Here is a 27,299-nt window from a genome sequence, read left to right as displayed (position 1 = left end):
GTTTAAGGGAAAGGGCTGCACAAACATCGCTAACTATGCCTGTGCAGCCCCTGATAAGTGATTATCGAGCTGTATAACAGGCCCAGTAAACAAGCTCATCTAGCAGAGTGCGCTCGCTTACAGGAGGCATTGGGCTGTCTAACACGGCCCTAACTCAGAGTCCCGTTCCCAGCCCATGTTTCATCTATGACTGCGTCATAGCTCACTGTGATGAGGGAGCCTGTCGGTGTTCCATGTTGCCTGTATTTCAAGCAGCATGAATCTAGTGACAGGTTCCTTTTAAACACAACGGGGGAGATTTATCACACATGGTGTAAAGTGAAAACTGGCTCGGTTGCCCCTAGCAATGAAAAGTGGAATCTGATTGGTTGCTAGGGGCAACTGAGCCAGTTTCACTTTACGCCATGTTTGATAAATCTCAGAAGCAAAAAACACATGCAGCACCCGTAAGCCACTATCATAGCTATAAGGAAACTGCACTCAACTTGAAGGATAGTGTATATTAGGTACAAGACTATGAAAGGGCCTGTGAAGATGCTGTGCCTCCTTTAGTTGATTCTCTGGTTCTGCAGGTATTCAGGGTTTTCCTCTGGTGGACGTCACCATTCTGTTCCAAAGTGGTGACAATTTTTCCAAAGCGATGATCCAGGATAGTATAGAAGAGCCAACACAACAATCAATATATAAGTAAAATGGACGGCACAGAAACCCACTCAGTACCGCACCCTGAAATGATTGACTTTTCTAGATCAGGGAATATTGAGGATACTTCTAAATAATCACAGAAACCACCGGAAACAGGTTGGTTCATTTATTAAAAATATCTTTCTTGTAATGAAACACATCCAACATCCATTGTCCTCAATACTAGAAAAGAACATGGAATATAAACATAGCATAATATAGAAGTTCTCTATAAGGAATGGAGCAGTGTCATCATAATTCTAGATTATAAATTGAATAATTTATAAGTGCTTGGTATGGAAAACCTCTTTCTTCTGGTTAATGGAAATAAAGCCATGGCAGCTGAGTGTGTAGTATCGGTCAAGTGCTCCAAGATCATTCCCTGCCTAAGTGCTGTATGGTTTGTATCACACACACAGGCTGTTTTTTAGCTGTTTTTCTTTAGGCAAATCCAGAAGTGAAATCAAAGTCAGAAATACTGTTACTTCCAGATGGATCCACTTCTGTATTTGTCACAAGAAACTGCTTGAAAATTGGAACTTTTCCCCCCTAATCCTCTGTGTGTATGACACCAGTCTGGGGGCCTTTACAATACGGTAGGGAATGATATTCTATACATGTATGTGCTTTATATGTGATTTATAATTTCCTTTATATATCAAATTAAAGCCATCTAACGGCATTAGAATCATCCCTTACAGAAACCGTAATGCATTTATATGCTATGCAGACTTCACATGAGAATAGGCAAGCCATGACAGTGTACATGTAATAATGGGCAACTGACAAAAAGCAGGAACATGGCACAATAAGCTGGGGCATCTTATGGAAATGACCCAAGCATTAGTACCATATGGTACCATATGACGAATGTGAGTAATGGAGTAGAATGTTACTCTCTCACTTTGCATTCTGGACTGGGCCTCTATGAGGCAGGTTATCGTTCCCTCCCTTTAAAAGGTAATTGCACAATTTCCAGCCTCCAGTGCAAACATTGTCATCTAAGGCTTTCAAATGCTGTCACAGCAAAAGGTTGAAATGTATATTCATTTGGCACTAGCTTTTCAATGCAGTGGGGGGATGGAAAGGCACATCGGGGCACGCTCTCTTCAATGGTGGTGCTCCAGACTCATCCGGATCTTCCATCTGGGGTAGAAAGAACATATTTTACAATCAGTCAGTGAAGATTCCTATCTTACTTGTAAAGCAATGTTTTTATTTGTACAAATGTTTGCTACCATGTACAATTACACCCTTGTGTCCATCAACCTTCTGCTCAGCACACACCTACTAAGATTAATTATAAGGTGGCTCAATAGGTTGGATACATTCTAAATGGTTCAATGAGAAAACTTTTTCCACTGTAGCAAAATGTGAATGTTTACTATGAATAGAACATATATACAAAACACTCATCTAATCAGAACTATATCAGTTTTGTCTACATCTATGTTAGCTGGTTTTAGAACTAAGTCACTAAGGCACAGACGAGAGGAGAAAAATTATCGTTCACTTGAAGGGTTACGGGTCCAAATAATTCTTACGATACAACATCAGAATCATCCATGAATGCAATTACATTATGGCCACAAGTCCCGACTGGACCTCAGCTTTAATGGCCCAAACTGACGATAGATCACTATGATGCGTTAAGATCATTACAGCCACAGTAGGGCCAGGACTTGTGGCCATAATAAAAGCAGAAAATGTGCATTAGGGTTTTATGTAAATGTAAAGAGAGAGCACCATAGTTTGCTATAGAACGCATTAAATCTTCCGTGTTGAAAAATGATCACTGTGCACAAAAATGCTACATATTCAATTAAAATGACCCAAAATAGGACTCTCTGTAGAAAGAGAAATTTGCCAGTACCTGAGCTGCAGCTAAAGCAGGTTCCTCCTTAGTCAGAGTAGGGGGTTCATCCGCTACCTCAGAAGCAGGCACAGAGGGCTCTGAAAAATATACACAGGGAGTCTACTAAACAATAGTCACAAAACTACCAACTAGTAGTAATACATGCAAATGGGACATTCAGACATCATATAGCACAGCTGGATAGTGGCAGGAAAAGGCTTCATGTCTTTGGTGGTTGAAAAATGCCATGGATGGCAGGAGAAGCATACGGATCCATGTTCTACTCTCATTCTGTACTAAGGGCTTGTGGACACTGAGTGATTTCAGGTGAAATTCACATTTAATTTTGTGGCAAAATCAGCATGAACTATCCCTGGAATAAGCCTCCCTTTGAGTTCAATGGGATTTCCACAACTGTGTTCTCAGTTTCTCCCGGGTCCTAGTGTCATCAGGGCTTGGCGGGACAGGCCCGCTCAGCCAGTCAGTGACACGGCAGGAGTGGGAGCTGATGAGGGTGCACGGGCAGTGATGTGGCACTGCAAGGCATGGAGATGGGTATTTATTCTTTATTATATTACCCCTGCCTGCAATGTATTTTATATTATGTTTTGGCCCGGACTTAAGGCCTCCTCAATACAAAGCTATGGTCTAGTATGAAGAACCTCACCACTGATGTAGCAGAAATCACACACATCAAATATATATTTTTTTTTATTTAAACGATCACTAACCTTTTAGCAGACTTTGCAGGACAAGCTGCCATGTGTGTAAATGAGAAATCACAGTATTTTTAGCCACTATATTAACTTGTATATGGCATTTTTCCCCAGTTTTCCCTGTTGCAAGTGCCATCTCTAGTATTCAGTTGTCCCTGAGCAATTGAGGATTGTAGCTTTTATGATTCCATACTGTGCATTAACAAGACAGGAGATCATGCTCCCCATATCGCTATAGCACGCTTGCAAAACCCTTACAGAGCAATACAAGAAGTGAAATAACCATAAGGGCTACATCTCTGGGTCTTGTGGATCTCAAACTTTTATGGGCAGCACAGCACCTGATCCCTCAGTGAGCCAATAGTCCGTTTCCTCTTATATGATGTGCCTTAAACGCATGTTCACATGGCATATGTTTATTTATTATATACAAAAAGAAAATAAATGAAAACGTGTAGCACAGGTCCTATTATTTTTATTGGGAACATGTGATTCAAACTTTAAACTGAGATGCAGGGTTTTTTCTGATGCAGAATTTTTTTATTTTTTTATATTTGCTTGTACTATAAATTAATGCAAAGTGTACTAAAAGGTTAGTGACCATATGGCTATGTTCCCATAATGTTTTTTCCTGTTGAGTCTTTTAAAGATGGCTGTTGGTACATTATTCTAGTTTACGTGGACTAATTGGCCTTTTGGGTGAGTCTTTAAAAAAGTCCATTGAGTTTAATAGGAAAGGCAGTAAAAGAAAAGAAAAACTGAACGAACAACTAAAAAATAATGTCCGTTGTTTGCAAATGATGATTATTTTGACATCCGCACAAAGAACGTCACTTTGTGCATTGGAGGTGCGTCATTCCCCTAACTTTAATGCATTCCATTGAGGCCAATTGCTGAAATGACGGATATCATTTTAAACCGAAAAAGCAAATGCCTTTGTGTGTGAACATAGCCACAAAATAGAAAACTATTCTAAAGCAGCTTTCGCAACACGTACATTAATCCATGTAAAACGGATACGAGAAAAAATACAGAAAACCCATAAATGACAGTTTACATGGAGTAGCAGACCCTGGCTTATAACAGTCTGGATTTCAGAAAGCTTATAAAATTGTAAAAAACAAAAATGAAGCAAAACACATGCACATTTATTATACAGCTCCAAACCCACCAATAAACAAAAAACTAAACTAAAATGACTTTAACTGCCTAACAAACTAAGAGCCTTTACTTTCCAAGTCCTAAAAGAGTTAACAAAAAATGGCTCTGCTGACCAATATACAATCATACTGATATTACTGACACATTGTAAAGGCTTGCCCATATTTTGCAAACACACATCCAGCATATCAATATAGTTATATTTGCATTTTATACAATGTTCTGAGTATAAAAAAAAAAAAAAAAAAAAAAAAAAGAAATTGATAGTCTTTGACACAGCGCCCATCGCTCTTGTGGCAGTAAAGCAATGCGATTCAGATGCTTCTCCTTGTTTTGTGGTCTCATATATCCTTACCATCAAGGCTCTCCTGTCCCAATGTTGGGGGCTGTGAGTCCGCTGTGTGCACCGGACTTGGGGACTCACTATGTGTGGGGCTTGGGCTGGAGGTGCTGCTTTCCACTTTTGGTTGGTATACATCTGATAAGGAGCTTTGGTTACTAGTTTCATCTGGAAGGAAATAAATAAATGAATAGAATGTTAGAGATTATTGATGGAACTATACAAGTCCCTATACAGTCAGATATTCTCAGTGGTTCTATCAGACTTGATGGGAAGAATTCAGCACTATTTTTGACATCACAAAGAACCCATCATAGCTCAATGGGATCTGTTGGGTGCTGTTGGTGTTTGTCATTGGACAGGTCCAGCAGTCTTAATGGCCTCTGTACAGGGTAAACCACAAAGGTTGTGTCAACAGAGCCTTGACAAAAACGGGTGAAACGTGGGTGAAACGTGGAATCCACTGGAATAAAGACATATTGAGAGTGGAGTTTGGAGTGCTGACTCGTGTAACATAACAGTATATACATTTGCCTGAACATCCCTTTAAATGTTATGTTGTGTAATAAAAATATTATATATATTATATAGGACTCCAGACTTGTATTGTGCTGTGTTACTAGGCCTGCTAATGTTTACTTGTATACACAGTAACAACACTGCTCCAGGCCCTGTGGCCACATTTCTCTAGTAATATTTTTCAATACAGAAAAAAAGACAAATTTGGTCAGCTCTCCTAAAACACCATTCACACTAGGCAGGAGCGCGTTGCTATGGCTGAAGTTGTAAACACAATGGGGAAGATTTATCAAACATGGTGTAAAGTGAAACTGGCTCAGTTGCCCCTAGCAACCAATCAGACTCCACCTTTCATTCCTCCCAGACTCTTTGGAAAATGAAAGATGGAATCTGATTGGTTGCTAAAGGCAACTGAGCCAGTTTCACTTTACACCATGTTTGATAAATCTCCCCCAATGTTTGAAAAGGCTCAAGTATCTTTCTTTTTCCAAAGATTTGCCTAACTCTTACCCTGAAAATCCAGCAGAAGTGAGGAGTTGGCAGCGGATGAAGAATTCTCCAGATTGGCATTTCCTTTTACTTTCTCCTTCTATTAGGAAATACAGAAGGACCTGATTACTTATGCATGTGACAATAGCCAGACACACACTGGATATAAAGAACATTAAAGCTTTAAAAGACCTATCGAGTAGGTCACCGTTACAGTGCTAAAATAGCTCTGACCCTAAAAAAAAGTTGGTGAAGCTATGTACTACACAACAACTCTTAAAGGGGTTATCCAGCGTTACAAAAACATGGCCACTTTCCCCCTACTGTTGTCTCCAGTTTGGGTGGGGTTTTGAAGCTCAGTTCCATTGAAGTAAATGGAGCTTAATTGCAAACCGCACCTGAACTGGAGACAACAGTAGGGGGAAAAGTTGCCATGTTTTTGTAGCGCTGGATAACCCCTTTAAGGTGTCCTAGGGAACTTTGCAACAAGACCTTAGCAGGCTATGTTGAAACGTGGCATAAACAATGGCCATTCCACGCAAGCATCTGTTGTTTAACACTACCTATGGCCTGAATTAATAAACATGATCATTTATACCATGTGTGAATGTAGTCTTAAAGAGTCACTGTTGTATTTATTTATTTATTTTTTTGCAGAAATCAATAGTACAGGCGATTTTAAGAAACTTTGTAATTGGGTTTATTAGCCAAATATGCCATTATCTGCATTTAAAAAGCCTTTTCCCAGCCCCCCCCCTCCCTCCTCTTTTCCATTCACTGCAAAAGATCAGGAAATTGTGACCTGTTGCATCAGACATACTCTGTCTGTTCTAGGGAGAGGGGAGGGGGGAGGAGGGAGTTAGCCGACAGCAGAAAGCAGATAACAGAGGATTACAGGCACAGAGCTGGGTGAACTCTGTAATCAGAGGTCAGAGAGGTCAGTGGTGACTGTCAGAGGAAATAGAGGGTGATGTATTTGTAGATGAACTCTTTGTTGTCCTGTTTTGTTCTTTTATTTAGCTCTCCATAGGAGAACAATGAAGACAGGGGGGGGGGGGGGGGAGCTTCAAACTGCTTTTTCATGATAAAAATGCATTTTTCGGCTAATAAACCCAATTACAAAGTTTCTTAAAATCGCCTGGACTATTGATTTCTGCAAAGAAGAATTTCACAACAGTGACGCTTAAAGTGTACCTCCAGACAATTGGGAAAAATTACTACTACTAAAAGTATAATGATTAATAATAAATAATTCACCTCCAAGTGGTTTTTATATTATGGCTGATTGGTGTATGTGACTTAAGGCATGTATATTACAGAACTGAAATTCCCTATATGTATGCTCCAACAGTAAAAGTGGTTACAAATCTCTTTGGATATCTCTTGGGAATATGCAGATGGAGTATGGTTTATAGTGTGCCCATGGAGTACATGATACAGTGGTGTAAGAGTCTGTAGCCTGTTTGTTCGCTGTGGAAAATGTGACATTGCAGATTTTTCTCCTAGCAGCTGTAAACTGCTTCTGCGTGTAGCACAGGAGATCCTGCTACTGAGGCTGTATCTGCACATAAAGCATTTCTATAGCATATTAGTCTGTGACCTCAAAACATAATCAGATAGATAGAGTTATACATTTATACATCATTTTGCTATTAAAAAAAACAAAACATTTTGTGTATACGCACATCTCTTCCATCAATAACAGGAACCCACTTAAATATCCGCAGGGATGTGTCACCAACCGTCACCCATTTCTTCTCCCTGAAATAAATAATAACACATAATAAAGCAAATCATCAAGTGATCATTGTAAATGGAGGAACTGTACTAGAGTATGCAAAGAACTAGGGATGAGGGATAGGGGACTAAGAGAAAGGGCAGCCAGGAAGACCCTGGCACAGAGAAGAGTAGGGGGTAATAGTTTTAGCTAGGAAAGGAAAAAGGCTCAAGAACAGGGGAGGAGAAGCCAGTTCTGTCCCCCCTTGGGGAAGTTTAAAGGTAACCAGTCAGCATGATATATTTCTTAGCAGCACAGTATTGCTGTGTAGCTCACTGAGCATACCAGCTGCAGCAGTAGCTTCACAAAAGGGAAAAAAGGTGTTTTTTACCCTGTGCGAGGCCAGCGGAGGGTCGGTAACTAGTCACCTGGGAGGGGAGTCGCCCAAGACAAGTCATGGCTCACTGCCTGTCAGCGCACAGTGTGTGGATGATTGACAGGCAGAGAGAGACATTCTGTCAATCATGCATGCGCCATGTGCTGAAAGAAAGATGCGACTGGTCATGGGCAGCCCAGATGACTAGTTGCCGCCCCTCTTCCAGCATAATAAAACATTTTTCCCCTTTGTAAAGCTACTTTTGCAGACGTGTCTGGTATGCTCCGTGAGCTATTATCTGCATTCATAAAGACTTTCCCCAGGTCCCCCCCCTCTCTCTCATATACTGATCATTATCAGGAAATCTCGACTCTTTTACATCTGTAAAAGATGTCTGTTCCATGGAGAGGGGAGGGGGAGGAGGGAGATTAGTCGCCAGCAGAGAACAAAGGATTACACAGCGGGAACTGTGTGAAAGCAGCTAGTCAGAAGTCAGAGAGGTCAGTGCTGACAGAGGAGATATCCTGGTGATGTAGCTGTAAATTAACTCTTTGTTGTCCGGTTATGTGCCTCATCTTCCTCCACCCCTCCTCTCTCCATAGAAAACCATGAAGACGGGGGGAGACTAAGTGTAGCTTCAGGCCTTGGCGGACCCCTTTCCTGGTCATAACTATAGCAGTAATACAGTAGTGTTCCATGTGGGAGATTAATAATATTATATATGAATCATTGGGGCGCTTCAATACATGACAATACCAACTCTATGCCAAAGATTTGAAGCCAAAGCCAGAAACAGATTGTGAAGAGAGATCAGGCCACAAAGGAAAGCCTGAGATTTCTCCTCTTTTCAAATCCATTCCTGGCTTTGGCTTCAAATCTTTGGCAGATAATCTTTCTGTGTAAATGGACCCTTATGTCAGGTGCAGGCTATAAGGCTGTGTGATACTATACACCAGGGGTAGGGAACCTTAGCTCTCCAGATGTTTCAAAACTACAACTACAACGCTTTAGCTTTGGCTGTCCGGGCATGATGGGAGTTGTAGTTTTGCAACAGCTGAAGAGCTGAAGTTCCTCATCCCTGCTATACACGTTCCAGGCAATACAGCTCCGAGGTCCTATGAGCTGTCTCATAGATCAATATACATATGTCTCCCATAGAGACCACCGCTCCATGACGCTACAGCTTAGACCCCACATTTATTATTATTATTAATAATACAATACTAAACAGTAAACTTTTAGAGTTCCCTGACCTGTGGCTTACAGAACTACATCTCCCAGCATGCTCGGCCAGCCAAAGGCTTTCTGGGCATGCTGGGAGATGTAGTTCAGCAAAGGCTTGCGAAGGTTAGGGATTATACCCTACAGAGGGGATCCTATGCTTGATGTGTATGCCACAACAATGTCAACGTGATCTGCGCAGCAACTAAACATTCGTGCAGGATTCAGCAGCCATATGGTCACCACGACCATCCCCTCCAAGAAAAAAAATGGCATTACGTCATCAATATGCAAACGCTATCGAGGCCATACTGTCCCCTCATTTGCATCTCTGGCCCATTTCCATGGCAACCACACGCAGCGGATTACTTTGACAGGACAAACCTTCGCCCAGTGATCTGTTTATCCAATCACGGAACCCCCCAACCTGCTCGCGTCCTCCAACCAGATGCCCGCCACCTGGACACGCCCCGCCACTACTAACAGCAGGGCCGGTGACAGCTCAGCTACAGAGAGACAGCATCCCATTGGCTGCTCGTCGCGTCACTCAATCGCTCGACCAATCGGCTGATTCCCCTTTGGCAAGTTATTTGCCGGCTCCGGGCTCCCCTGTAAACGAGCGAGTCTCCCCTCACCCACCTAGTACGGTAGTGGCGCTCACATTACGGACTCTGAACTAGCGCTCACCATCTGCGGACCTTCTCGATGGCCGCCATCACTTTTTTGATGTCATCTTTGGCCCGGCTTCGGGTCTCGGCTCTCACTGAACGGCCTGACATTTTCCTATCGACACCGCGGCGTGACGCCTGGAGGGGCGTGGCCTTATTGCATTCCGTTAGTGACGTCACGCAAGCTGTGTGGTTATTTAGTGGAGAGTGTGGATGATGAATGGGCGGGGGCTTCGTGTTAGTCACAAACTTCTCTGACATGAGCCAGCGGGGAAGTATGTGTGTGTGAACAGGAGCCAGGAAACCGCTAGCTCTGTACAGGGTGTATTCACACTCCAGTAACCCCACGTGATAGGTTTGTTCTTTGAAGATACAGAAAGTACCTCAAGAGTGCACTGTGATACTTAAAGGGGAACTCCAGTGAAAATAAAAAGTTATCACAGCTACTGGTGTTAGTTACACAGATCTGTAAATTACTCCTATTTAAAAAAAAAATATATAACAATCAAGCCCTCCAGTACTTATCAGCTGCTGTATCTCCTGCAGGAAGTGGTATATTCTTTCCAGTCTGACACAGTGTTCTCTGCTGCCACCTCTGTCCATGTCAGGAACTGTGCAGAGCAGGAGAGGTTATCTAAGGGGATTTGCTATGGTCCTGGACAGTTCCTGACATGGACAGGGGTGGCAGCAGAGAGCACTGTGTCAGACTGGAGAGAATACACCACTTGCCGCAAGTCATGCAGAAGATGATGAGTTTTTCAAGTAATTTACAAATATGTGTAATGCTGCGTTTACACAGAGCGATAATTCGCCCGATCGTACGATTTCGAAGTAACGTTTTTTATTTAATAGCGATCAGCGTTTAGACAGAACGATATATCGTATGGAAAAATCGTTTTGCAATCACTTAAGTCTATCTCACACATTGGTTAAATCGGTGAATGACTGTTTACACGGAACGATCTGCGAATTTTTTGCAAACGACGATTTAAGAACATGTAAGATCAGAATGAACGATTTCTCGCTCGTCATTTGATCGATCGCTGCGTTTACACAAACGATTATCGTTCGAATTTGATCGTTATCGTGCAAATTCGAACGATAATCATTCAGTGTAAACGCAGCATTAGTGTTTGGCATCTTTAGCTGATCCCGAATGCTCTGCGTTTAATTCCCGGTGGACATGACATGTTAACCTCTGCGACATGTCAATGGCTGTAACAATAAGAAACGTCAATAACTTGATTATGAGTAAAGCTACGTTACATATGAGCACACCATTGTCTTCCTTGTGCAATCTGTCTGTGTTTGATGTGTCACATGACCACTTTCCTTTTAAAAAAAGTAAGATTGAATCCAAAATGGCGGCTTTGCAAATGGGCGTCACCCAGCCTCAAATGTTTTCCCCCTCCCATGTACTAATATGCCACAAACGGTAAGGTGATATCAACAACCTCCTCCATTTGATCAGAGTGTATAAATACTTATGGCTGACCCTGTATTTAAGGTGCACACTCCAAAACGTCCACCACAACCACAGTGATAACTAGTGTGAATTCCATAGAAAAAAAGGAGCATTGAATTATTTTTTGCCTCTTACTTTGTCGTGTGATGCAAGCCAGAATGTGTACCAAAAACTATCCGGCCTTAAAGGGGTATTCAAGGGGAAAAATGTTAGTTATGTTAATTGAGTGGCAGCAGCAAGGGGCGCTGCAGTCACTGTAGCAGAGCGAGCTATGACTGACAGGTTTCCGGCTCACTACGTTACAGGGCGCTGTGGCTGCAGCAATACTGACAGCTTCCCCAAATGTAATGTCTATCCTGATGCTAACTTGCATTAGAGCAGACATTAGGGGAGGCTTAGGGCTCGTTCCCACTGAGGAAAGGTAGCGGAATTCCGCGACGGAATTGTCCGCCGCGGAATGCCGTTAGCCTCCCGCTCATAATGGGAGTCTATGGGAGGCGCGCGCTCCTGCCCTGTCCGCGCTGAAGAATGAACATGTTCATTCTTCAGCGCGGACAGGGCAGGAGCGCGCGCCTCCCATAGACTCCCATTATGAGCGGGAGGCTAACGGCATTCCGCGGCGGACAATTCCGTCGCGGAATTCCGCTACCTTTCCTCAGTGGGAACGAGCCCTTAGAATCACCCTCCTGCAATGGCTGTTTACCACTTTATAGGGTCATTAAAGCCATTCTTACCCCCCATGTCCCCCTGATCATGACAAAATCCCAGGGTGTGGAGAGTCAAAGTGTCATCTGGGGTCCTAGTGAAGGTCCCTAGGTCTCCTATTACAGACTCCCAGAAGCAGGGTATAAAGGGACAGAGGTAAAAGTGCAGTAGACCACATGCTACATTCGTGTAGCACTATATTACACTACTGATCAGGTTTTTTACCTTTAAAATATTTGGGTTTGATTGGTTTTATATTTAAACTTTATATTTGTGTATAAAGGAATAGTCTGGGCAAAGCTCTCATTCCACGACACTGATTGGATTGCAGAGTTAAAGAAATTGGCAGGATGGAAGAGATTGTGGTGGAGGAGCTTGGCCGGTCAGAAAAATGGGCTGCTGTTTGGTTTCCATTGCGTTTCTTCATGGATTCTGCTGAATTTGCAAGATTAGTTATGTAATTTCTCTCTTCCTCTCTAGATTATACTTTGTTTCTATGGTGCCCTGGCAGGGCTCTGCTAAGTATTGGGGAGATGTAGGTGGATGTCGCCACCCTCTAGGGTGGAATAGGGGACTGCTTCCTATTAGAGAACTAGAAATTAATCTGTCATCATTTAGTCCTGGGTCATCCTGTAGAGGTGTTTTATAAGATTGCTTATTATTCTTTCTTCTCGTTTTGCTTTATTTTTACCTTTTTTTTATCTACCGTATTTCTTTTCATAGCACTGATTCTTGGGCTTTACCAAGTGGGTTCTTCTTACTGATAGTAGCTCATCTTTAGGTACCACGGTTGGGTACTTATGGGCACTTTATTTTGTGACAATGTACCAGTGCTTCTTTTAAGATGTTCCGACAAACCGGTTATTGACTGTACATGTTACTGCCTATGTGGATATTGATATCCTAACTGTATGTAACTGTTGTTGGATACTAATTAAACTGACTCTATATAACACGTGCTGGGGAGGGGGAGGATAAACAAAATAACATACTCTTATCTCCTCTGCTCCAGCGCAGTGGCCGCATCCCGCTTCGGGTTCCTGGCTGCTTCCTGGTCTGAGCTGGGATTCAGGTCGTGATGTGTGCGGTCCCACTCAGCCTGTCAGCTGCCAAGGCGGGACCCCACTATGGCCACTGATAGGCTGAGCGGACAGCACACATCAAGACCTGAGTCCTTGCTCAGACCAGGAGGCGGCCGGGGACTGCTTCCTGGCCATTGTGACCAAGCTGTTAGGTGCTGGGAGCAGTGGTCACCTGAGGGCATGCACATGTCGCAAACAGGCTCCAGAGGGCTCATGCAGACCACCAATAGAGAGGATCATTTAACCGGCCAACAAGCACTAGCAACTCCCAGTTTCCTTGTCCACCATCCAGACACCGGTGACACCTTCATTGAAACCTGTTTCTGCCAAATCTAGGTTCTGGTTGGGATTCACCAATGGTTAGACTATGGAGGCTTCATGGTGAGCAACACACTTCCTCAACTGTAACCTGGGGATCCTATGTATGCGGCAATGGTGGCCAACCCCAGCAGTGATATCAGGGACACCAAACATCTCAGTGGTACGGGCAGGATTTCCTGCAGCCACATGTGTAGCCTCTCATGGCCGGGCTCCCAACTGGTATTTTTCAGCAGGATAATGCAGCAAGGGTTTCCCAGTTTCCACCAGATTACAACCCTTACTTGGCAGATGTTAAACAGAGTATTACAGTTTCTAATACTCACTTGTGCTATTGATTTAAACAACTTTTGTTGAAACATTAACCACATAAATGGAAAATGTTTTCACAATTGTTTCTATTGTTTCTCCATGTAAATCAGGGATGGGGAACCTTCGGCCCTCCAGCTGTTGCAAAACTACAATTCCCATCATGCCTGGACGGCCAAAGCTAAAGTTGATCCCTGATGTAAATAATGTCCATTAAAAAAAAATACACAGAAAACACATAAAGTGGCTGAAGAGCAGATGTGTCAACCCCTGGCCTACACTATTCTGTATTTTAGAAAGACTACTGTATTTTGTAAAGTTCTGAGAAGTAGATGGTCACAAAACATGTAGTGATACCTCTGTAATCTACCACAATCCCTTCTCCAAGGTTGGTTGAGAGCTGAACAGTATTTTCCCTGGAGTAATGTAATTATGTTTAATTGGTTCCATCTAACTACTGTACCTGTATGTTTAATTCCTACAGTACCTTACATTTAAAATATAATATAGTGCGCACAGAGACCCTCACACTCAGTTCTTTATAGCGCAGACATGTGATGCAAAGAGGGTGTGTGCCTCCCCTGCCCTGAATTTTTTGGAACTGTCCATCCGGCTTTCTGACAAAAGCCAAGCAGAAATGAAGGGACAAAGCCTTCAGCAGAGCACTTCTGTCCCTGCTTTATAGTGTTTAGTGGTCTCAGCAGCTGGCCCCCCACCCATTGCATTGTTTAGGACCTGATTAGCCATTGAACCTATGGCATCAATCTGCTGGGACAGTTTTTGTGCTGCTTTTGATGCCAGATGAGGTTTGAGAGACATTTTACCAATAAAATGTGCATGCTAATTGTCCAGGCCTTTCAACCAATCCTATGCATTGCAGATGTGAACTCTATGTGGCTTTATAGGTTGGAAATATTTTAAAGGGGTTATCCAGCGCTACAAAAACATGGCCACTTTTTCCCCTCTCTTGTGGTGGAGGAGCTTGGCCGGTCAGAAAAATGGGCTGCTGTTTGGTTCCCATTGAGTTTCTTCTTGGATTCTGCTGAATTTGCAAGATTAGTTATGTAATTTCTCTCTTCCTCTCTAGATTATACTTTGTTTCTTTGGTGCCCTGGCAGGGCTCTGCTAAGTATTGGGGAGATGTAGGTGGATGTTGCCACCCTCTAGGGTGGAATAGGGGACTGCTTCCTATTAGAGAACTAGAAATTAATCTGTCATCATTTAGTCCTGGGTCATCCTGTAGAGGTGTTTTATAAGATTGCTTATTATTCTTTCTTCTCGTTTTGCTTTATTTTTACCTTTTTTTTATCTACCGTATTTCTTTTCATAGCACTGATTCTTGGGCTTTACCAAGTGGGTTCTTCTTACTGACAGTAGCTCATCTTTAGGTACCACGGTTGGGTACTTATGGACACTTTATTTTGTGACAATGTACCTGTGCTTCTTTTAAGATGTTCCGACAAACCGGTTATTGACTGTACATGTTACTGGCTATGTGGATATTGATATCCTAACTGTATGTAACTGTTGTTTCTGACAAAAGCCAAGCAGAAATGAAGGGACAAAGCCTTCAGCAGAGCGCTTCTGTCCCTGCTTTATAGTGTTCAGTGGTCTCAGCAGCTGGCCCCCCACCCATTGCAATGTTTAGGACCTGATTAGCCATTGAACCTATGGCATCAATCTGCTGGGACAGTTTTTGTGCTGCTTTTGATGCCAGATGAGGTTTGAGAGACATTTTACCAATAAAATGTGCATGCTAATTGTCCAGGCCTTTCAACCAATCCTATGCATTGCAGATGTGAACTCTATGTGGCTTTATAGGTTGGAAATATTTTAAAGGGGTTATCCAGCGCTACAAAAACACTTTTTCCCCTCTCTTGTCTCTAGATTGGATGGGATTATTAAACTCAGTTCCATTGAAATAAATGGAGCTTAATTGCAAACCACACCTGAACTGGGACAAGAGAGGGGTAAAAGTGGCCATGTTTTTGTAGCGCTGGATAACCCCTTTAAATCAAAGGCTGGATAGGCACGTGTAATTGAAATTTGAATATTGGCAAAAACACTAGGTGTGAAAAACCAAAAGGGTAACTTAAATTTAAAAACTTCTGACTTGTCATTGGGACATGTCCGAACGCTTGATCACAGAGGATCGGAGGGATGAGACCCTCATGCTAAAACTAGTGGGCATAATGCGCTCACCCGTAGCACTGTGGATTTATAGAAACTCTATGAGACTCTCCATAAATCTGTACAGTTTGTGCTCGTTTCAATACATTAAAAATAACCAGCGGAGATGAACAGGCACAGCATTCTGCTGGCTACTGCCACGTCACTATGACAGGTCAGAAGAAGCTTTTGGTGATAGCCACCATTAAAGCCATTGTAATATGTAAAAGAAATATACACTGTTAGGGCACATACTTCCAGGAAATATTTTAATTGTAGAAAGTAGAGATGTTTTTGTATCAAAACAATTATAAAAACAGTCTTAATTCTTCTGTTTGTACGCAGCATCTAATGCCTTCTCTGCGTTCTTTATTTGTTGCTGTAGCCGTTCCTTTGTGCCTTTGTTGGTGGTTTTTCTGAGCATTTCCTTCATGTCAGCAATAGCAGCTCTATATCCAGCTGAATTATGAAAGACGCGTATAGCGCGATCTCCAGTAGACACCAAAAATTTGTTGCTAATATCAAATGCAAGGTCTGAGATCACGTCTCCATGTACAGATTTGAACTCCTCCTCTATTTCCCCTGTCTGAGCGTTGTACACTGTGATATCACAGACACTGGCTATGGCAACAATACGACCATCAGGAGACAATGCAATACGACAAGGCTCTTGGCCGGACCATTTCCCTGTAAAAAGCAGGTAGGGGTCTTGTTGCTTTTTATACTCAACATCTGTTTTCCAGAGCTTCCAGGTCCCATCTTTAGAAACAGTGGCCATCCTATTGGGGGGGAAAAAAAAGGAAGAATATAACAAATGTAGCTAGAGTACCTGACTCACAGGTAAGGCTTGATTCACACTGAGTTTTTGCTGTTTGTTTAACGTATCTGTTTTATGGAACAAAAACAGATGCAAATGTATGCCATCCATTACAATCTGTTTTCCACTGACTTATATTATTAAAAAGAAATAAAATATTAAAAGGATGTTTTTATTTTTTATCATAGACAAGAACGTGGCTTACCAAACAATAAAAAACGGATTTGTTTAAGGAACAGCAAAAATGCAGGGTGAACCTTGTCTAAACGGGAAAAAAAAACATTTAAATTGTCGTTTCACAAAACTTCTGACAAGTCAAAACTTTTGATTGGTCTGGGTCTGAGTGTTCAGACCCATATTGATCAGGAGATAGAGATTAGAGAAGATCGATCAAAAAAAAATATAATATATAGAAAAATATTCACACACTGAAAAACCATGGGGGTGAGTGTACTACCCGAGTGTGGGAGATCACATGGCTGGGATCAGTGTATTCACTTTGGGAGTAGGGTTATGTTTACACAACATACTTTTTATGAAAAGAACCGCTGTTATTCTCAATTTACACAACGGCCGTTCTTTTCACAATGAATTAATTTGCATTAAAGTCAATGCAAACAATGGCCACTGTTTCACACAACGGTATTAAACAACGGCCACCGTTTGCTACGGCCGTCAAAATAATGATCATGTCAATTGTTTTCGGCCATTGTCCATAGACTTCAATGCAATTTTCATTTAAAACAATGGCCGTTGTTTTAAGTGCCAAATAATGGACGTTGTTTATACATTTTGTTAACATAGCCTAAAGCTGTACCCAGCCACTATCCTACTGTTGACCAGGAGAGGCAGCTGTACCGAGCTCCTGTATAACTTGCAGATACACTAAAGTATTACTTTGTTTTTGGGGTCTAAAATAAATATTTTGCTCTGCTCCTCCCATTATACCAACACAATAAATACTGACCTGCTGGAATCATTGGAGAAAGCAAATCCACAAACACCAGCTGAATGGCCTTTCAACTCAAATGCCCGGGCGACTTCCCGAAACTCTCCAGATTTACCAAAGCAGACCTCCCAAACCTTCACATCTGGCGTAAAACCACAGCTTGCCACAAACCTATGAAGAACAGACTGGTCAGACTGAAAAATGCAAGCTTTAAGGATTATTTTAAAATATAAATGGAAAATTAGAGAAAAAAACAAAACAAAAATTCTTTAAAAGATATGTATAAAACTTGATTTAGACAGTAGATTATTTTCTGATGATACTTTCCTTTTACAGGTTATATATGAATTATTTTTTAAACCTAAATTAGGGCTCGTCCACACCTCCGCGTGTTATCATAATGCACAGACTGTGATAGCAGGTGGCTCACGGATGACACTCTATGGACGACCTGCAATCACAAGCCAGCAGCACACAGATTGGTTACCAAAAAAAAAAATAAAAAAAAAAAAATTAATAATAATAATAATAATAATAATAATAATGTGTGTACAAGGCCACAGTTATCAATAGGTGGTATGTGCAGAAAGGGCACAGGATGATAGATCTTCCCCATTATCTTTACAGAGGACCCTTCCATTTGTAAATAATTTAAGAAAGAACTTTAGGGTGGGTTCACACAACAGAATTGCAGAGGACTTCACACTGCAAGTTTGCACCAAAATCCACTCTGATTCCTGTACCGTCAGTTTGAATAAAATTGCATAGGATCCTGCTGCGAGTATGTGAATGCCACCCCCCTTAACCTGCTGAGGCCTGGGACATACTTTACCCATCCGCATTCCGGCTTGCCCTGTGGCTCCTAGCATCCTGAAGTTCCGCTCAGCCAATAAGTGGCTGTAGTGGGACACCAGGGAGCCAGGAGCCACAGAACAAGCCTGAGTGGGGACCAATAAAGTACGAATCAGGCTGCGGCGGGTTAATTGGGATGGCATTCACATTCTCGCAATTCTCATACACTTCAAGTATGTAATCCTATTGAAATTGACAGTACAGAAATCTCAGTGGATTTCACGCTTCTGTTATGTGTGAACTCACCCTTAAAGTGAATGTACCAGCTCGTAATAACTCTGTTGCCACTGCCCGTGCAATGGAGGCATGTCTCTGAGGGGAGGAGATACCATTCCACTGGGGGGCGCCGGGCCTACCTCCAGTGCATAAAGCGGGCGGGTACACAAGAAGAAAACCGAGTGGCGCTTTGAAAAAGGGACCGCGTCACAAGTATCACCACTCAGGCACCAACATGGCAATGTGAAAAAAAATAAAAAGTTGCATTACGAGATGGTACATTCATTTTAAATACTAACGTATATAAAACTAATATGATGGTATATCAAATGTTTGGGGGATGGAATTAAAAGAGGTGATTATTACCTCCCACATGGGGACACACTGGCATAGGCGTTTGAAACCTGGTTGGTATTGATAGTTGCCAGTACATCACCCTTCAGGTTCCAGATCAAAATTGTGGTATCATTGGATGCACTCATAATAAACTTCCCTGTACAAGAATAAAAAAGAAACAAAATCAAAACTCTCCTGAAAAATCAATTATTGGTTTACATTTTTTTTAGGATGCATTTTAAAGGAAGCTAGGAAGGTCCTTCAAATCTCTCTGCTATTGTTAGTCTTTGGGCAGTCATCAGGATCTTTTAACATGTGCAGAAGTGAAAATGTTCTACTAGGTGTTCCACTTTTTGCCCTCATATAAGATACAAGTATACAGAACATTACAAGCATATATGATGACACGGTCTTGATTGCTCAGCTACAGGTTGATACTTTCTGTACAACACACCTGTATCTGCTATTCCAATATTAATGACGGTGGCTTTATGGCGCTTTGGAAAGTCTTCTTGTGCAACAGAGAAGACAAATGCTTCATCTTTCTTGTTCATTTTAAACACACGGATTGTATCCCCATATGCTAAAAACACAATGAAGGCTCTGAAAAAGAGAGAGAGACACAATTGTATTGCTTCTGTGCCATAACCCATCAAAATGCTTTAAAAGATCCCCATACACACTATACTTCTGTCGGCAGTGGGTATGGCCACCATTATAAAGTATACAGGGGTCTTCCAAGTCTCCATTTATGTTCACACTGAACAAGCGGCGAGGAATTTCTTGTGAAATCTGTGCTTAATTTAACACGTATTTCGCTGGAAAGTCTGCCCGTAAAATACCGTATGTACATAGCAATGCCCTGTTGTGTTCAATGGGATTTCTGCTCAGCTGTTCACACAGCAGACTTTATGCGCATAACGCCACGGATCCAACGCCACGGATCCGCTTTCCACCTAAAGAATTGACAAGTCAATTCTTTGGGCGGATTCCGCTAGAAAAATCCCATAGAAGTCAATGAGCTTTAAATTTCCACTTTCTGCTCAAATCCCCAACAAATTCTGTGCAAACTGAAGAAAAGGAAATTTTCCTCAGGAATATTACCTCTTCAATTCCTTACCTATTGTTTAGTGTGAACATACTCCTAAAGTGGGTTCATACCCCAAGTAAGTATACCAAGATGAAATCCTAACTGCATTACATATTACCTGCCGTTAGGACTGAAGCGGACATGTGTGGCATGATCTAACTCCACATTGGCTCTCATACAGCGGTGCTCTCGTTCCAGGAAGTCCTTGGTACTCCATATCCTGACAGTTCTATCATCAGAACAGGAGGCCAAATATTTACCGTTACTGCTGAAATCCAGACAGGTTATGTTTCCACTGTGGGCCTGGAGGAAACAATCAAGAAGGAATAATAATAATAATAATAATAATAATAATAATAATAATAATAATATTATTATTATTATTATTATTATATGCCATGGTACAGAACAGCCTGTAAATCACATGCATTTGCACAACCATGCCACAATTGCCCATCTTCATAAAGCACTTATCACAGCATTTTAGAGGTACAATTTCTTTCTTTTCATTTCTCACCAAGGACTAGGAAAATGGGAGTTACATCCAACAATGATCTATAGCCTGTCCGCCCGTGCTATAGACACCATTCTATGGTCGGGCAGATTCCGCATTCGGCCAAAATAACTGACATGTCTATTCTTTCTGCAGACAGCAGAATCAGCCCGGCCATAGAATGGTGTTTATGGTGCCAGCGGATATGCACGCCACCGTGAGCGGGTACGAGCCATGGAATCCGCCAAGATTTATGCGCGCGGATTCCGTAGTCAGAACCTACACTAAAGGTAAGAGACCTCCCTTCATCCTCAGTGTCCCAAGTGCAATAGGGAGATATCAGCAGGCTAGATTTGCCTAACCTGCTGATAGTTTTCCTGTAATATCAAATCCAACTAATATTTGAAGAAAAGGGGAAATTTTCTGGAAAGAATGTAAAGTGTACTGTAAATTCATATGTTAAGTCAATGCCTGACATGGAATCCAAAATAAAGTTGTAAATAAATGTTCAGCGCAGGGGCATAGCTTGGATTCACGGTGCCCCATAGCAAAAAATTTTAAGGGGCTCCCTTTCCCTATATATATATCATAAAAATGAAAGTCTGTCTGTCTGTCCCGTATAGACTTGTCCCGTTTTATGTGTTGCAGCATGTAAGTTAACATTGGGTCACTTACACACTGCAGTACATAAGGGGTTAAGCAGAAGGACACACACTCTTACCTTCTCCCCCCGAGCCACCCCCCCCCCTCCTGCACGGGCCCCATAGCAACTGCCAACTCTGCATCTATGGTAGTTACACCACTGGTTCAGCGCATCGTCCCTCTACAGGTCTCTGTGTGCGAGTGTTTATGGAGTAAGACGAGCCCTGCACCTACATAAAGGGTAATAAAGAAGGCAATTATTTATTTATATGGATACCTTGAGAGCAGACGCCAGCAGCGGGTGGGAGAAGCTGTGGGCCTGAGGTTTTTCTTTGCGTGGCTTTTGCGGTTTCTGTTTCTTTGTACTCTGCTTCTCCGGTACTGCATGACCATTTGCTTTCTCGGCTAAATATGTAGCAAAAATATAAATCATTGTAAACATATAGACTATAATGTGTTTTTAATAATAAAAAAAAATGTTTAAAAAATAAGTAGTTATTGTAGGCTGGGTTCACATTATCTGTTTGGTGCCATTTCTTATGCAAATAAATGGAGCGTGCCAGAACTGATGAACAAGGATGCACTTTGGCACTATGTTCACATCTGTCTGTGTCAATGCATCTGCAAAACCGATGGAGGAATTATAGATCTGACTACCCTGGAGACAATACAAACACTAATATAAGTATACCCAAGGCTGGAGGAAATGAATCGGATTCTGCATTGTAATAAAAACTTATGCTGTGAATGTGTATTTAGGCTAGTTTCACATATGCATAATATAGACACATTTTTGCATCTGTAACCTGACCACAGATCTGATGACCTGAACAGACGGCTATCAGTCTGGGTTAAAGGGGTTATCCAGCACTACAAAAACATGGCCACTTTTCCCCCTACTGTTGTCTTCAGTTCAGGTGCGGTTTGCAATTAAGCTCCATTTACTTCAATGGAACTGAGTTTCAAAACCTCACCCAAACTGGAGACAACAGTAGGGGGAAAGTGGCCATGTTTTTGTAGTGCTGGATAACCCCTTTAATATACCTGCAGTGAGATCAGGACCTGGGGCCATAATGCTGGAGCAAGAACATGTCCGTATAACAGCCTTTTTATTGGCCACTAAATGGGACAACTACTGCCCCATGTAAAGCACCCAGCAGTCAGTATACAGCAGGCAATCTAATTATAGCTACTCTGCAGCTCATCTCCTCCTGTAATCGGGGGATGTGCTGCTTATTATAACGGAAGTGATGGGAGTAGAAACGCTCCTTTTTATGATCACCGATCAATTTGATTGGCGCTCAAATCAGACAGGGATCTGCTAGTGTAATGGTCCATTTACACAAAGTGATAATTTGCCCAATCGGTTGTTTAACGATTTTGAAGCAACGATCGTTAGAAAATTCGTTAGAAAAATCGTTATTGCGATCGTTTAAGCCCATCTCACACATAGGGTGAATCGCCAAAAGACTGTTTACACGAAGCGATCTGCAAATTTTTAAGCCAACGACCAACGACTATTTGAGAATTTGTTGAAAGATCAAAATGAACGAGTTTTCGCTCATCGCTTGATCGTTCACTGAGTTTACACAAGCCAATTATCGCTCAAATGTGATCGTTTTTACGTAAATTCAAACGATAATCATTCCATGTAAACGCACCCTAAAGAAAAACACTTACACTTGTGTCAAACCAGCTGCTGTTACCTAGGGTGGAGAGGTGACTCTCACAGAGGACTTTGGGACTTTAGCCATCAGATGGGGTCATGCACTGTTATATTGATAAGCTAGGTGACTTTATAAAGGTTACTGTACACAATCAAATCTTCCAAGAGAAGTAAAAGGGTTTGTCCATTACTGTTCAATCTGACATCTGAGTAGCTAAGGTGTCCTATTATGCAGTGATGCCCAACCTAGGGATCTCCAGGTATTGCAGAACTACAACTCCCAGCATGCCATGAGAGCCAAAGCCATCAGTGCATGCTGGGAGGTCGGTATCCCCCAGGCTGGGGATCACTGGTCTAATGCCACGTCAGTATACATGAACAACTCCTTGAAGTCGCAGCCTTGGTATTGCAGTGAGCTGGAGATAGCAGATACTATGTATACTGACACGTAGTATTATGTACAATGAAGTCTATAGTCTCTATGATAACACCCTGCGGCAGAGACTCACACCCTGGTATGACACTCACCGCCCGTCTCCTGCTGGTTGCTGCCCTCCTTCCTGCCCCATAGTGCCAGCAGCACGACTATTCCCCCCAGCACCACAGTCACCGCCACCAGCGCCACCACCTCCATGTCCGCGGCTCACCACCACTCAGCCACGTAACATCGCGGCGGCTACGCGCAGCCTCTTTTTTTTTTTTTACTGTAACTTTATTGTACACAAATGTCAGTAACAAATCAATGTCGTAGTTAGCGGCCGCCGCGCACTGAATGCTCTCACACAGGAGGAAACATGGAGGCGCTCTTGTCAAGGCCTGGAAGGGTCGTGCCGTTTTTTTTTTTTTTTTTAAACTGAATAATCAGTTTATAGCCATATGGCTGTTATTTGTAGGTATAATCATTAGGTTTTGTAAAAAAAACAAAAAAACAATCTCAGGCGGTGTTCACACACTAGCCGTAACATTGGATGTCCTTTTTCAGCTTTTCACCTGTAAAACTTGTTTAAAAAATCTAGTAAAAAGGGGCAGAACTTATTACAATAAAGTGCTGTAGTCAATGGAAAATCGGGCACTAGTGTGTATGTAAAAAACAAGACTTAAAGGGGTATTCTGGGATAAATTCACTTTCCCCCTATCCACAGCAATGGAAAGAGCCCAAATATGGCAGAAGAGTCGTTTTTTTCCGCCACTCCATAGGAATGAATAGAGGCGCGGGTCACGTGCCCACCCAATACTGCTGTTGGAATACTGCTGTTATTTTAAAACAACGGTCGTTGTTTTTAAATAACGGTAATCATTTGCCATTAAATGGCGGCCATCCACTCAATATCAGTTGTGTGTAAACGTAGCCTTTATGTGTTCCAGCTTAGTCATGGAGCGGCCGGTGTCTTATTATGTGGGAACATAGCCTAAAATGTATAAAAAAAAGTAAGAAAAACTAATTGTTTCTGATGTAAAATATCCCGCAAGTAAAATGCACTTGTTTTTTATGCCTGGTATAAATAAGTACAGCCATAACTACATGTAAACAGTAAGCCATTTTACCTTGCATACATTCCCAAAAAACGTGTGCTAGCCACTGCATTTTTCCCCCCGCTGTTTTGGGCCTTGAGAAAGGAAAATTTCCCATCACTGCATCTCGGGAGCCATAACTTTGTGACTTTCTCACATGTAATATCACAACATAACCATACAGGGATTTTTTCATAGTACATATTGAAAAACTTCATTGAATAATATTTTTTTTTAGAAGGGGAATGGAAATAAAACAGCAATCCACCGGGGTGGGGTGGAAAAAAACAAGCAAGTCCAGCTCCTCTACTCTTATGAACCTCTTCCTTACCTCTTGTATTCACCTTCTCCATTTGACTCACAGCAACTAGGTAAAAAGGACATGGTCTGGACTTACTTGGGCTTTTTCCATGCTAAGGAACATCCCCAGGGCTTGTGAGCCTAATTTACATATTTCCAAAAAGGCTCACAGAGACACGTCAAAAGTTTTGATCAGTCGGCTCTGAGTATTTAGACTGTGACCAATCAGGAGAAGTCGGGAGGGGTACACACACACCTCATGTTCTCTCCCTGGTCTGTGTTATGTGATTTGGACTGCTGCATAATGAAAGTCTATGGTGATTCAGGTCAGAACTGACACAGAGCAGGGAGAGGAATACATGGCAGCAAAGACTTCTCCCCGCTCGTTCTCCTGATCGGTCACAATCCGAACACTTAGATCCAAACTGATGAAAACTTTTGACATATTTCTGAGACATGTCAAAATTTTTTTTTAACTTAGGGCCCGTTCACACTGATCAAAAGAGGCTGATTTTACAAGCGAAGTCTGCATGGCAGATTCCGCTTGAGGTTCTGCCTATCCTGTTGCTTCAGTGGGATTTCTTGTGCATCTCTGCTCTTTGCTCCACGGACTCAGCTTCTAAATTCAGCGGAACAGGCCCTAACCTAAAATCTTGGTGCTGGAAAAGACTATGAGCAGGTTAGAAGCATCTATATGCATTTGTCCCTACAGCATATAGGGAGCTGAGGATGAAGGTTCTTTTCTAACTTTGATCCTCAGCGCTGTTTTTTAAATTGTCACTGTCATATTTTTTTCTTTTTTTCAAATATCAATAGTCCAGGCCATTTTAAGAAACTTTGTAATTGGGGTTATTAGGCAAATATGCCATTATCTGCATTCAAAAAAGCCTTTCCTCAGGTCTCCCCCTCCCTCCTCTTTCTCATTCACTGCTCATTATCAGGAAATTGTGTCTTGTTGCATCAGATGTGCCCCTGTCTGTTCTATGGAGAGGGAAGGAGGAAAAAGGGAGATTAGTCAGCAGCAGAGAACAAAGGATTACACAGCGGGAGCTATGTGAAAGCCTTTATTCAGAGGTCAGAGAGGTCAGTGCTGACTGTCAGAGGAGATAGCCAGTGATGTAGCTGTAAATTAACTCTTTGTGGTTCTGTTTTGGTGCCTCATCTCCCTCAACCCCTCCCCTCTCCATAGAGAACAATGAAGACAGGGGGAAGAGCTTCAAACTGCTTTCTCCTGATAAAAATGCATTTTCGGCTAATAAACCCAATTACAAAGTTTCTTAAAATCGCCTCTACTATTGATTTCTGCAAAATAAATAAATAAAAAAAAATTAAACGACAAGTACACTTTAAGATATTTTAAGTTATTTGATATGCTAATGAGGCGTTTTGGTGCACTGTGGGTGGGGCAACTGCCCTCCACAGATCCTACTCGGCCAACCCGCCTTTCCTAATGAATATTAGCAGGGCGCTGCACCAATATTCTATAGGTGAGATTGGACGGCCACAGATTGGAGCACTGAACCTACAAATATCACGAAAACAGCGCTGGATATCAAGGTAAAAAAAGTTCTTTTATCCTCTGCGCCCTGTGCACTATAGGGACATTAACCTGCTAATAGTTTCCCTTTAAAAATGTGCCCAGAATCATGATGACTAGCCCCATCTAGCCATATGTTTGCTTATACCCTTGTATTCCTGCTGACAGGTCCACTTTACGTAATCACCTGTTAGACAATTGGTCCAAGAATAACCAAACCTCTATATGGGTCTGTAAATGGCAAATTAAAAGGCTTATAGAAGGCAAGGAGGAAAAATAAAAATGCAAAAACAAAAATTGGCTGCATTAAAAGGGGTTAAAAGCATAATATCTCAGTGTTATATAGACTTTATAACAATGTATTATAGTTGTTGGTTGAATATATTAGAAAAAGAACACCTGATAAAGAATATATATTTTTTATTTCTTAAAGCTTGACTAAACTTTTGCAAGGCATAAAAGGTAGCACAAATCACTAATCACCAACAATACCCCAACAATGATCACTCCAATGCTGCCAGGTAGTGAGAAAACTGTCCATGTTATCTGCTCTGAATGCTAAGATTTTCTTAAAGACCATCATAGTGTTGAAGCGTACGTGTCATTGTAAAAAACGATATCTTAAAGGATATAACCAGTAATACAAGTAGTACAGTATATCTCACCCAAAGGCTATATTCACACAACGTTTTTTCAGCTCTGTTTATAAAGACGTTTGTCATTTTGAGTCTAAAATAACGGATGTTATTTAGCTATGTGTCCTCCCCTTAGTGCAATGACTGGTCTTTGTACAATATTCTAGTTTGGATTACTAATTGGACTTTGGGTGCGGCTTAATTGAAAAGTCCATTCAATCAAATAGTAAAAACGGAGAAAGAACGGTGACAAAAGAAAAACTGTGTGTGAATAACTAATAAAGACCGCTGCGAGTATGTCATGCAGCTGCCCCCTTAACCCCTTTCGGGTCCCCTGCTGTCTGTATATACTTTACACTGATTGGCTGGGCAGGAGAGCAGGACGCCAGGACCCCTTGCAGCGAAGGGGGTGGCTGCATTACATGCTCGCAGCGGTCTTTCAGACCACTGCGAGTATGCA

At 41.9% G+C, this 27,299-nt stretch overlaps 2 protein-coding genes across 4 annotated transcripts; both read right to left on the bottom strand.

Annotated features, from left to right (window-relative positions):
• Nucleotides 1-796: 796 nt before the first annotated feature.
• Nucleotides 797-9,904, bottom strand: BCL7B (BAF chromatin remodeling complex subunit BCL7B). 3 transcript variants are annotated; one of them, XM_069944643.1, is made up of 6 exons: nucleotides 9,766-9,904; nucleotides 7,450-7,525; nucleotides 5,786-5,864; nucleotides 4,772-4,924; nucleotides 2,558-2,637; nucleotides 797-1,830 (listed from the first exon to the last, which is right to left on the bottom strand). In XM_069944643.1, the coding sequence occupies exons 1-6, from the start codon at nucleotides 9,855-9,857 to the stop codon at nucleotides 1,741-1,743; spliced, it is 570 nt and encodes a 189-aa protein (XP_069800744.1). In that variant the 5' UTR covers nucleotides 9,858-9,904; the 3' UTR covers nucleotides 797-1,740. The 3 variants fall into 3 exon arrangements, with proteins under 3 accessions (XP_069800744.1, XP_069800747.1, XP_069800746.1); XM_069944646.1 differs by having other exon boundaries at nucleotides 9,740-9,783; XM_069944645.1 differs by lacking the exon at nucleotides 9,766-9,904 and adding an exon at nucleotides 9,358-9,424.
• A 6,145-nt stretch (nucleotides 9,905-16,049) lies between these two features.
• On the bottom strand, nucleotides 16,050-23,542 carry TBL2 (transducin beta like 2). The gene is made up of 7 exons (XM_069944779.1): nucleotides 23,384-23,542; nucleotides 21,467-21,594; nucleotides 20,173-20,357; nucleotides 19,419-19,567; nucleotides 18,995-19,121; nucleotides 17,579-17,731; nucleotides 16,050-16,573 (listed from the first exon to the last, which is right to left on the bottom strand). Exons 1-7 carry the CDS (start codon nucleotides 23,487-23,489, stop codon nucleotides 16,117-16,119), a joined length of 1,305 nt encoding a protein of 434 aa, XP_069800880.1. The 5' UTR covers nucleotides 23,490-23,542; the 3' UTR covers nucleotides 16,050-16,116.
• Between the last annotated feature and the right edge of the window lie 3,757 nt (nucleotides 23,543-27,299).

The sequence above is a fragment of the Dendropsophus ebraccatus genome, chromosome 11, assembly GCF_027789765.1.
Source record: "Dendropsophus ebraccatus isolate aDenEbr1 chromosome 11, aDenEbr1.pat, whole genome shotgun sequence".
Classification (NCBI taxonomy): Eukaryota; Metazoa; Chordata; class Amphibia; order Anura; family Hylidae; genus Dendropsophus; species Dendropsophus ebraccatus.
This window is presented reverse-complemented; position numbering and strand designations above follow the sequence as displayed.

What these genes read in the sequence shown, in the direction of transcription:
- TBL2 (XM_069944779.1), bottom strand. Translation starts at nt 23,489, where the DNA reads ATGGAGGTGGTGGCGCTGGTGGCGGTGACTGTGGTGCTGGGGGGAATA. An exon ending in CGCTTCAGTCCTAACGGCAG is followed by an intron (nt 19,568 to 20,172) that starts GTAATATGTAAT and finishes TCTCTTTTTCAG; the next exon opens with AGCCTTCATTGTGTTTTTAG. An exon ending in TATTGGAATAGCAGATACAG is followed by an intron (nt 19,122 to 19,418) that starts GTGTGTTGTACA and finishes ATTCTTGTACAG; the next exon opens with GGAAGTTTATTATGAGTGCA.
- BCL7B (XM_069944643.1), bottom strand. Translation starts at nt 9,857, where the DNA reads ATGTCAGGCCGTTCAGTGAGAGCCGAGACCCGAAGCCGGGCCAAAGAT. An exon ending in ACTTCTGCTGGATTTTCAGG is followed by an intron (nt 4,925 to 5,785) that starts GTAAGAGTTAGG and finishes ATTTCCTTCCAG; the next exon opens with ATGAAACTAGTAACCAAAGC. An exon ending in CTGCTTTAGCTGCAGCTCAG is followed by an intron (nt 1,831 to 2,557) that starts GTACTGGCAAAT and finishes TTTCTACCCCAG; the next exon opens with ATGGAAGATCCGGATGAGTC.